At 43.4% G+C, this 12,225-nt stretch overlaps 1 protein-coding gene across 1 annotated transcript in view; it reads right to left on the bottom strand.

Annotated features, from left to right (window-relative positions):
- Nucleotides 1-475: 475 nt before the first annotated feature.
- The window catches only part of CATSPERB (cation channel sperm associated auxiliary subunit beta), a 74,395-nt gene continuing 62,645 nt past the window's right edge, over nt 476-12,225 (bottom strand). Inside the window, exons 22-26 of the mRNA XM_045823769.1 lie at nt 9,313-9,423; nt 7,941-8,076; nt 6,224-6,324; nt 4,762-4,836; nt 476-893 (exon numbers count right to left, since the gene is read on the bottom strand). Coding sequence (XP_045679725.1) covers nt 690-893; nt 4,762-4,836; nt 6,224-6,324; nt 7,941-8,076; nt 9,313-9,423 — 627 coding nt within the window. The 3' untranslated portion in view covers nt 476-689. The remainder of the gene's footprint in view (nt 894-4,761; nt 4,837-6,223; nt 6,325-7,940; nt 8,077-9,312; nt 9,424-12,225) is intronic.

The following is a 12,225-nucleotide window of genomic DNA, read 5'->3' on the forward strand; positions in this document are numbered from 1 at the left end:
TGCTGCTGAGTTCGCCCAGGGACAGGGAGGATCTGCGAGTGGACCGGACATCTTCCGATGATGTGGGCAGGTGCCCTGACAGCGCACACAGACGTGCGTCTCTGGGATTCTACGTGCGGTCTGGAGCAGTGCCTTGGGCAGGCACCCTGCTCTTCCAACACCCCCACGATGGGGGCCGAATCTCCCTCTCTTTGGGACCACAGTCTGCTTATGAAGTTGCTCTGAGAAACCCAGACAGCTCCGCCTTTAATTCTCACGGAGCTCTAAAGCACACCTGCGGGCTAGCCACCTTCGCCGGCTGTCTCACCCCAGCGGGACCACGGGCTACTCTGCCTCCTAATGAGAAGAGCAAGGCTCGGGTGTTCAGACCCCAAAGAACGGGCTCCACTCCATAAAAGCTGAAAAATACAGAAAACCCAGTTCACACAGCGATGGTTGTCATTTTATATTTTTCTAAGAACCCCGTGGAGAAATCCTTTCGAGAAGGGTTGACATAAAATTTTTAAAATGAAATAAAAGAATGGAATAGGAAACATATTGACAAATAGCGATTCGAGTTATCATGGCAATGCTGTCGTATTTTGTATAGATTTTATATTAACATTGAAGTATATGGTTCTGGGAATCGTCTAATAAAACTAAGGAATAAAGAGAAAATGGGGATAATCTTGTGTTCGCTATTCAGATTTTCACCGATGAGCCAGATGGAGGACACTGGTACCTGATAAGTTCATTTTGCTTCTTTTAAGGAATGTTTTGCACTTATCCCATGGGTGGATGTTACGGATCTGAAGCATAAACACTATGAAAATCATTCCCCCCAGCACCACGGCGGTGGCGATGGCAATAAGCGTGTGTCCTGGAAACGGCAGTGGCACTTCGTCGACGTAAATCTGCAACAGAAAAAGCAACATCTTTAAGCTTTCTGAATCCAGTAATTCAAAAACGCTGAACTTGACACAGTTCCCACACGGTGGGGACGCTGCTCATCATTGAGCAAAACTCTGCCCAGACTTACTCAGCACCCACAAAGCTCGGAAACAGTCTCTCGATGATGTGTGAAGTAATAATTTTCACGCAACAGACAGGGAGTAGGGATCCTCCTGACGCCCCTCTCTGCCTTGACTGTGTCTCTCAGTGGCAGAAGGAGGCAGATGGGACAGTCAGGAAGCCGTCCTGCAGTCACTGGCGGAGGGCCGGCCGGGGCAGTGGAAGGGGCCAGAGAACGCCTCGCTCCCTGCCTTGGAGGGAGTCAGGGGAGGCGCTTCCCGAGCAGGATGCTGAAAAGTAAGTGGGTTCACACAAGAGCAGGGGAAGCAGGACGGCCAGGGAGAGGGCGTCAGCGTGTGCTTTCCCAAGCTGCCGACTCTTTAGAAAATCCTCTCATCAAGTGCTGACGTAGGAAAATTTTCCTATATTCAGAATGGACTCTCTGCCTGAATGGGGACTGTGTTTTGCCATGTATAATGTGCTCTTTTTGGCCTACAATGGTGAGGCAAAAATAAGGATGCACATTATACACGGTAGTACTGATTTTGTATCTATAGAAACGTTTTTAATTCTTTTACTTATGCTTATGCATTAAAAGGGTCACTCTAGAAAGCAGTAATGATCATTGGTTTTGTTTCTAAATAGAAATAAAAAAATTGAATTAAAAAATTAAAATGAAAGATTTTCCTGAAAGTTAGGGCCAAAATGTGGGTGCATATTATACACAGCAAAATACCGGTGGATTAGGAGAACAAGTTTCCGTAACAGAGACAGGCCTACTGACCGAGAGGCACAGAGGGGTCTTTTTCTCGGAGAGTTTGGTTCAGGATGGGTGCCGTTCATGCGGAATGTACAAGCAGGGGCATATGGAGATGCAGGTGATTCAAGTGCAGTGGCTGGTGTTTCCTCGGTGAAGTGGGAGGCAAGATCATCTTTTGGGGCAGAAGAAGGTGGAGTTGGATGGAAACAGAATAGTGGGGCATGTGGGCAAATGCCAGCTTGTAAGGAAAAGGACTGATAAGGGTGTAACTCAAATTTAATGTGCCGCCGTCCTCCCTGTGCCCCAAGGAGCTGTCTGTTTTCTCAGAAACGGCCCCCCGTGTGCTATCCATTCCCCCACGACTCCCCGCAGATTCAGGATTTCCATTCCACTTTCAATACTGCCGCTGCGAGCCTCGTTGCCTCACTTGGTATCAGTAAGCTACTTTACACTCTTTTTAAAAAATTATTTAATGATTCTTTGCCTTTATTAACGGTGCAATGACTTCCTTTTTACTTTTATTCATGTTTGTAGTTTTCCCTTCATTCCTGAAAATTCATTTTCCTCTGTTGACACTTGTTTTTAGCCTGAAGAACTTCCTTAAGCATTTTTTTAAAAGAGAAATTTTGTCAACAGTGGCTTTTCTTAGTTCCCTTTATCTGAGAATACCTTTATATTTCTCACCTTCCTGAAGGATATTTTCACTAGATACAGAATCCTGGATTGACAGTCCATTCTCCTCCCTCCCCGCCCCCCAACCCCAGTGCATTAAAGATGTTACACAACTTTCTTTTAGCCTCTTTAGTTTCTGATGAGAAATCAGCCATCACTCAAATTGGTGTTCCTTTATATGTTCTTCCCTTATTTTTCTTTGGATGATTTTGAGATATTTTTCTTTTTTTTAAATAACTCTTTTTTAAGATTTTATTTTTTTTATTATTTTTTTATTTTTTCTTTTTTAAAGATTTTATTTATTTATTTTTTAGAGAGGGAAGGGAGGGAGAAAGAGAGAGACAGAGCAACATCAATGTGCGGTTGCTGGGGGCCGTGGCCTGCAACCCAGGCATGTGCCCTGACTGGGAATTGAACCTGGGACACTTTAGTTCGCAGCCCCCGCTCAATCCACTGAGCTACACCAGCCAGGGCAAGATATTTTCCTTTATCTTTGATTTTTAGTAGTTTGACTATGATGTGTTTAAACATGATTTCTTTGACTTTACCTTGTTTGGGATTCATTAAGCTTCTTGAATATGTAAATATATGTCTTCACCAAATGTTCAGCCTTTATTTCTTCAAATATATATTTTTTTCTGCACCCGTCTCTTTTTCCTCTCCCTCATGGACTCTGGCAACATAAATATTAGAGCTTTTGATATTGTTAAAGAGGTTCCTGAGGCCGTTCTTCTAAAAATCTTTTTCTTCAGGTTAGATTTCTACTGATTTACCTTCAAGCACAATTATTATTTTTGCCATACCCATGCTGCTATTGAGTCCATCCAGTGACTTAAAAATTCTTAAACATTGTATTATCAGTTCTAAATTTTCCATTTGATTATTTTTTATAGACCTTCCATTCTCTGCTTCAAATGCCTCCTTTTCCATTTACTTGAAAATGGCACATGGATGAAATATCTGTCTGAGAAATCCACGTGTTGTCATTTGCTTGTTGTCTTTTCTCTTCAGAATTGAGTCTATTTTCTTAGATCTCGGTATGTTGAGTCATTTTGGATTGCCATCTGGACATTGAAGAATTATGTTATGAGACTCAGGTTTCTGTCAGGAACTCTCTGGCAAATGTTGATGATCTGTTTGTCTCAGCAGCCGCCGACGCTGGCTGATCTGAGGTCACAAGGTAGGCTTCACCATCCGTGGGTGGCGGCTCCAAGGTCGGCTCCAGGTTCAAAGCCTCTGCTATGCTATTGCATCCTCTGGGTTCCTGCGCCACTCAGGGGTGATTCTGCAACTTAGGTGGTGTTGATGTGATAGTTTTATTTTGAAGCCTTTGCTATGCTTCTTTAGGTGTGTTCTGATTGTGTGCTGCTTGGTACCCGTGCTAGCTCATACACAGAGTTAGGGATCTCCTTCTCCAGCTCTCTTCTCTTAGTGATTCCCCCTCCTCCCACTTTCTGCCCCCAGAAGCCCTTTCCCAAGTCCTCTGGAAGAATGCTGAGAGTCCCTGTCCTATTGTGTTGTTCCCTGGAACTGGGCTGTTTGGGCAACACAGAGGTGAGGAAAGGGAGAGGAAAACAATGGGGATTTCCTGTGACGCTCTTCGTATGTCAGGTGCCCCTTTTCCTCATTCCTCTATCTAGCCGGGTGGGTGTTCGCGCAGGGTCTTAGGTGCCTGCTCTGCTGCCACGGCCTCGCAGCCCCACGGTTATGAGATCCATTCTGGGGCTGGCCTTGCGGGCCAGGCCAGGAGAGCAAAAGGAACCGAGGCAGGGGGAGGTTGATTTTGTTATTGATAAGGTAGTATCGGTATGTGACAATGAATGAGTCATCAATCAATTTAAGGAAATCCTCTTTCCTCCCCATTTCCCATAGGTAGCAGATGTCATTATATAAATTTGTAAAGCCGAGTCACTGCACGTCATCGGGTGATTTGTTGAGACTTGTTTTGGTTCCACATTCTTTAGATCTTGTTAGCTTTTGTCGTATTTTAGACTTCACTATTCTAACGCGCCTAACCAAAGTAGGGTACCACCAGAAACAACGATGTTATAGACGCACGTGTCTGGGGGAAGGTGAGAGGGAGAGGAAGGGCAAGTCAGGAAACAGAGCTAAACGTGGAAGGTGGAGAGTGAACAAAAATAAATACAGGTCCTGCCACCGGTCATGCGCCCTAATGCATCACCGCTGACGTCACCACCATTCTTCAGGATCCCCTGCCTCCAGGCCCTGTCCATCATGCAAGGTCGGCCATTTTTAAAGCCTCAGTGTCTTTTGGACTGATGCTCGTCATGTTATCTCGCCAGCCCTCACCCCGGGGGATACCTGTGCATTCACCGTACCTGAAATTCTTCCACTAGCTCACAAAAAGTGACTCCCGGAACAACGGACACTCTGAAGTGAAAGAGCTCAGAGCCCTGTGGAAAAAGACACACCTGGTCCTTAGCAGCACAGACCTGTGCGTTGCTTAGAGTAAAAATGTACACTGGAGCCCCCTTCCCCACAGACGTGGCATTGACATTCCAATCGTCCGGAGGCTCTGGGCATACACTCTATTCTTCAAAGTGAAAATGGAAGGAGAAGGACAAGAGTTTGAAATGCAGGGATTCGACAGCTGATACTGCACTTTGTGTTCAAAATGGAAAAACAGAAATTTGCAACATGGCCTCGATGCTTACATTGGGCTAGTCCTCATACTCATGGTTCTGATATGGCCCCTCACTTGCATCGGCTTTCTCAGTGAGTACCTAGATGATATCAACTCCATGTGTTCTTATGGGCGGCTGGGACCGGAAGGTGTGTCTGTGTACATGCAGGTGAAGAACCCATTGCCCCCAGACTTTTGGAAACACCCTTTATGCTCCATTTTGATGGCTAATGTATTGGTCTTGCCTGTCAGCTCAAAAAATCATTAAGTTAATGCTAAATTCAACTTTCAGATACCTTTAGAAATAACAACATCAAAGGAAATGGATGGGAAAGGAAATAAACATTCTCCATATACAAGGTCTGTCTGGAAATAGTCCAGCCATTATAACGAGAATGGTTTGCACAACATGGATGTAACCTGGCAGCCAAGGAGAGTGGACTGGAATGCACATGTGTGAACAATGACAACCTCACTGTACTAGTTACTGGGGGAGATAGACACTGCCTAATGAACATGTGTACTGTGTGGCTGTTGTATTAAAAATGACTGAGTGAGTAGAGCAATGAATCTGCATCAGAATTTGCATTAACCCTGACCATTCCTCCGTGGAAACTATTAAGATGATTCAGAAGCCCGCAGCTATGGGCAACTGGTGACTGGCAGCTTCATCACAACAGTGTGCCTGCTCATGCATCACATCTCATGCAGAGTTTCTTGGCAAAACATCAAATCATCCAGGTGACTCAGCCCTTCTATAGCCCGGATTTAGTGCCTGGCAACTTCCCGCTTTTCCCAAAACTAAAATCACCTTCAAAAGGAAAGATTTCATACCATTGATGAGATTCAGGAAAATACGATGGGGCAGCTGATGGTGACTGGGAGAACTGTGTGAGGTCCCAAGGTGCCTACTTTGAAGGGGACTGAGGTGTCATTGTCCTACGTATAAATGTTTCTTGCATCTTGTATCTCCTTTAATAAATGTCTCTATTTTTCATATACATGGCTGGACACCTTCTGGACAGACTTTGTACTTTAAGGGTGCTATTTCCACTGCTCATGGATACCTACACTTTAAAACTAAAAGCAATCTTAGTTTAGACATATACATTTTATCTCAGCTCAAACCAGGAATAACAAAAATGCTGCCAACTTACCCTTATGCTTAAGTTGAGGCCTGAAGGATTATACACTGGAACTTTAAGAATAGATTCTAAGTAATTTTTCAGTTTTTTAACATTTTCTGGTACGGTGTGTCCTAAAAGTACATGAAATACAGTTTAAGTACATGTGTGCTTTCTTTCTCATTTGGTATAAAACTTATTACATACATTAAGGTACAGTGACAGATTCCACTCCATGGCATGACTAAGCTAGCCAATGTTTTTAGTTCTGCTTGACTTTGTGGGGGATAAATTTAGGGGAGATTGGGCCTCATCTCTCTCATGGCTGCTTCTCAGAGGCTCTGTCGAGAAGGACGAGACCTTGGCCACCTTCGTTCCTTCCAGCTCGACGCTCATGACCAGTCCTGACCTGTGTACACCCTGTGCGTCTTTGGCAATGAGATACGAATGGACCCCTTTAGAGGTTGTTAAGTGACGGAAGATAAGGTGGCAGAAAAATTTCATGATAGGATCACTAAAACTCTTTCCCAGAAAAGTGATCAGGTATTCCTGCTTTTCTTATCATTCTTTCTAAAACCAGAGGCGTAGTGTGGAGGTTAGAAATTGCAATGGTGTAATGGTATACAGGATCTAAAGGGGGAGAAAAGCTCTGATTGGAGCATTTGCCAATTCGCGTGGTGCAAATACTCTCCCCATGGCTAATTTCAAGCTACCAATCGCTTAACAACCACTGTGCAAAATGCTTGAAGGTTTAATAGTCAACACTCAAAGCTGGTAACAGCAGGCTCTAGCACACCACAGAAAATGGGATGCTCGTTAAAGCAAAATATTTAGCAGTGTTTTTTTTTCTTTTTACTGATTTTTCATTCCAAAAGTGCACGTGTTGGGCAGAGTAAGACCCACTGCACATCAAGTGCCTAGATATTTGGTAATACAAATGACTGATCAAAATTGTATTCAATTCCATCCGTCTGTCTGCCTGTTTGGCTATGTACACCTTAAAGTATTCATACAGAAACAAAACGCAAAATGTGCAATAAAAGACTACATACTTGAGGTAAAATGGAATTGTGAAAAATTGCATTTTTCTTATTGAAAAGGATTTCTGCATCTTTTCAATTATTTTACCATAACATCTTTTTTGAAAAGATTTTATTTATTTATTTTTAGACAGGGAAGGGAGGGAGAAAGAGAGAGAGAAACATCAGTGTGCGGTTGCTGGGGGCCGTGGCCTGCAGCCAGGCATGTACCCTGGCTGGGAATCGAACCTGCAACACTTTGGTTCGCAGCCCGCGCTCAATCCACTGAGCTACGCCAGCCAGGGCTTTACCATAACCTCTTTAAAAAAATTTTTCCTCATGTAAGTAGAAGATAAATCCGATAGGTTGTCTGGCGATACCTCTCGTAGCTTCCTGTGTGACTGCGTATGCAGTGAAAGGAGACACTTAGGCTGACGTGCAGCACAGACCCGGCCAATCGTTTTTGCTACTAATCTACAAAATAGCTTTCAAATGTTTCAGAGTTCAGATTCATCACAAATGCTTTTAAGCCATAGCATCCAGGCCACGGGAAGGGGTGATGAAGTACGAGGGAGATCACAGAAATAGAATGAACAGCAGAGCGCCAACGGACTCAAACCATTTTCCGAAGCGCTCTGGCTGTTTCTCGTGCAGTTCTGATAAGTGACGTATGTAGGTAATAACAACATCGCTTAGGAGGTAAGATAATTATAGAAAAGAGCAAACCCTACTGAGTTCCCAGTTTTCCCTCTCATTCACTTCCGTCACGGTGACCAGATACGGAGTTTCCACTGGGACATGTCCATCCTCACTGCGAATTTCCAAAGAAATTGGGTATTGTGTAACTGGAAACTTAAAACGAGGAACCTAAAAGGCAAATTCCAAGAATGGATGTAAATTTGGGAAATTCAATACTAATCTGATTTCCTGGTAAAGAATGCATAGCTATGTTCCCAAGAGTTTGGCTACTCCAAATGAAATGGGCTACTTAGGGTGTCTGGCAATAAAAATTGTCTTACAGTAGAACCCATGTGAGCTCCAAAAGGAATAGACAAGTTTTGTGGGAACAAAACTAGTAACTTTGTATGGGCCTTTTTCACAGGACGTTACTATGAGGATTTGCAAACTCCTTTAGCTACCCCGTATCCCATGAGTCACTGCGTGACCTGGACCCTGCCCGTCCCGCACGCCTCTCTCCTTGCTGGTCGTGATCTTCTGGCCACACTCTTTAAGCTCAGGCTCTGGAGTCAGAGCTCCACTCTAGCTCCGTCACACAGGACTGACGTGGTTGTTGGCAGATTACCCGGCTTTGCTCGGCCTCAGATGGAATCACGGGGGTTAGAGCAGGGTTTAGTGGGCAGTCCATGCTCAGGAAATATTACTGTAATTCAGCAAGTGGGGAGTTTCAGAGGTGCTTAATAACAACCCTCATAATTTGTCAAGGGTGACTCTATCCTAATATTGTACTCAGTGATCATATCTTTACATGGAATGGTAAAATTACTTAATTTAATGCTATGTATAGTCTTACAAGGCATTTGAATTAGTTCTATTTGAAAGTCCTACCAAGTACGTACCTCACTGGGCTAATGCAAACAAGAACATGATACACCTTCGAATGCTTTGAGACCAACAGAAGGAAATATTTGTACAATCTGTTCTCTTCACCGACACGTTACATTGTCTTGTATGTTGTCACTACTACCAGACTAAACTTCCCGATTACACAGATTTCAACTTCTATTATCCCAGAACCTGGTATACAATCGATACTAAAAATTTTTGAATGAATCAATATTCACCGTAATGTAGTCGAGTGTCAGACAAGTTACAAGTTGTTTGCATATAGACACGAGTGGGTATCTTTATAAGAAACCGTGATGTGGACAGGCAGAGCGGGTATTATTCTATTTTACAGATGATGTTAAGTAACTTATCTGGGCACATTTAACTCCAGGTCTTTTTAGCTCTGTATCATCTTCAGTTCTATCTCATAATAAGACATCATTTCTGTCTTAGTTTTTGTACTTAACCAAAATGTGCATTTCAAAAACTATTTAACATGAAAGTACTCTGTCATCAGGTAATTAAAAATTATCTCACCTTTTCTCTGCAATCTGAGAAAGCAACAGCATGGGAAAACTTCTGATCGAGTGTGCAATTACACTCCTCCCGAGTGGACACATTAGCACACTGTTTGAATTTACCAGAGTTCTGCAAATAGAATTAACAAAGGTTGGCTTCTTGTCCCTGTGGTGGGATCTCTACAAACTGAGTAAATCCTCAGAAAATATCTGTTCCCTGCATAAATAAAATCCCCGAGAAAGGGAAACAAATCCATTAATAATAAAGGAAAAGTCATATATTTCTGAATTGTGTCTCCTTGCTTGGTGATTTGAACCCAAGTATCACTGAGCTGCTCGCCCCTTTGTAAGTTGGCATAGCTATCTTTGTTGTTGTTGTTGTTTCTTTTTGTCCCGTTTTATTGAGATACATTGACATATACCATCGTATTAGTTTAAGGTATACAACATGATGGTTTTGAAATGACCACCACAGTAAGTTTAGTTAGCATCTATCAATACACATACTTACAAATTTTTTTCTTTCAAAATTCTTTTTTTAAAGGATGTCATGATGTAAGATTTTTTTAGAAATATATATATTTTTAAGATTTTATTTATTTATTTTTAGAGAGGGAAGGGAGGGAAAAAGAGAGAGAGAGAGAGAGAAACATCAATGTGCGGTTGCTGGGGGCCATGGCCTGCAACCCATGCATGTGCCCTGACTGGGACTCGAACCTGCGATGCTTTGGTTCGCAGCCCGAACTCAATCCACTGAGCTACACCAGCCAGGGCTGGCATAGCTATCTTAATGTGTGTCAAGTGGTATCTTTGTGATGTGAGACATCACATGCACGTATGTGATGGTGACTTTGATTTGCGTTTCCCTAATAGCAAATAACGGAAGGGCAGAGTTACTGAGCCCTTCCCCATCGCTGCCCTCCGTGTTTCCTCGTCCCAGAGGAATGCCGTTTGTCTCCTATTTACACTAGTCTGTACTCCTCCTGCATTGTCCCCTGTTTGGTTGGCCCCTACCCACCTCTCAGTCTGACTCCCTCGGACTAAGTTGGGCACCCTGATCCACAGTCCCAGTGCGCGTTTTCTGTCTGTCTCTACTACATGTCTATCTTCAATGCTAGGGCAAGTGAGGGCCAACTGGGAGATTTTTAAAAATTCAGACTTCAGACCACACCCCATAGTTTCTGACGCGGTAGCTATGAGGTGAGCATGAGAACACTGTGTTGTAGAAATATTCCCAGGTAGCTCTGCTTTAGGTTGTGCAGGGTCTTGCTGTTTGCAGACACTGCACTGGATAACGCTATTTAGTTTGTACAACTTTCTTGTCTGATGCCTGTTCTCCCCCATTAGAGTGAAGATCCCTGAAGGTGTCATGTTTATCATGCTCATTGCTGTGTCCTCAGAGAATATCTGTAGAGTGCCTGGTAACTCTGGTGATATTGAAGTTAATGTTTGTTGAATTTCAAAAGATGCATTAAAAAACTTTCATCTACTTAGGTATATATTAGATATATTTCCTATTTGAGTCTCCCCAAAAAACCCTGAAACCCACCCCCCCCCCTAAATATTTCCATGTAATGCCCTGAGCTGGAGTGGCTCAGTGGGTTGAGTGCTGGCCTGGGAACCAAAGGGTTGCTGGTTCAATTCCCAGTCAGGGCACATGCCTGTGTTGTGGGCTAGGTCCCCAGTAGGGGGCGAGCGAGAGGCAAGTACACATTGATGTTTCTCTCCCTCTTTCTTCCTCCCTTTCCCTCTCTCTAAAAATAAATAAACAAAATATTTTTAAAAAGATTTCCATATAAATACAGTAAAACCGTATTTTCATACAGGAGGCTTAGTTGTAGTGACACAACCAGATTTATCTTTGTGAGAAAATGGAATTGAAGAACTTAGTATTATAGCTGCTCATTGCCTGGAGCAGAGCTTCTTATCTTGAAATACAAGATTCAACAAGAAGCCAACCTCCTCATGCCGTGTGTGTGTAACAATATGTGTGTAAATGTATATTATTGCTCTGTTCAACCATTTTTAAGCACTCTCCATGCCTGGCACTGTTCTTGGTACTAAGGGTACAGTAGAGAACAAAATAGATTTTAATAAAAACCTGCCTTCTGTAGCTTCCCTTTTTATGAAATACAATAAATAAAATAAATGAGTAAAATATGTAAATTTGTAATAAGTGCAGCGAGGAAAAATAAGACAGGGAAGGTGGATGGGGTGCGTAATATGGAGATGGGAATTACAGTTCTAAACAGAGGGGTTAAGGAAGGCCTCACAATGAACGTAACATTTAAGGAAAAACCTAAGGACAGCGATGAAGGGTGCTGCGTCATATCGGGCAGAAGAGCATTCCAAACAGAGGAGTTTTTGGAAACGACAAAGGCCCCGAAGTGGAAACACGTCTGGCGTATTTGCAGAACAGTAAGGAGGCCCATGGGGCTGGAGCGGGCTGACCTGGGCAGTGCCGGGTCAGATGCAGCACCAAGGCCAAACCACGGAGGACCTTATAAACCACTGGGAGAATCTGGCTTTTACTCTGACTGAGACGGGAGGACAGTGGAGAGTTTTGAGCAAAATAAACAATTTCATGTCATTGTGTGTGTGCGCATGCTCATGAGTAGACACGAATGTCTGTTTGTACACACATGTATGGGCAGGTAAGTGCATTTTTCTGGAGAGAGATTCCATAGGCATCTATGGCTTCCTCAAGAAGCCATCCCATGACACACTGTCCCTCTGTTCCCCACCTAGTTCGCTCCACACTCCAGAGAGGCAGAGTGCTGCTGGGTTCTCCTCTAGGAAGAACCTTGGCAGGGGTCTAGGTGTACCTATGTTGAAGCAAACACTCTTCTTTCCTTTTTGGCACCATTATATTTTCAGGGCTGGAGGCGTGAGATTGGTCTGGGGGCTCTTTTTATTTGAGAAAAGGTGCTTT

The sequence above is a fragment of the Phyllostomus hastatus genome, unplaced genomic scaffold (assembly GCF_019186645.2).
Source record: "Phyllostomus hastatus isolate PE091 unplaced genomic scaffold, TTU_PhHast_1.1 phas_scaffold_501, whole genome shotgun sequence".
NCBI classification, from domain to species: domain Eukaryota; kingdom Metazoa; phylum Chordata; class Mammalia; order Chiroptera; family Phyllostomidae; genus Phyllostomus; species Phyllostomus hastatus.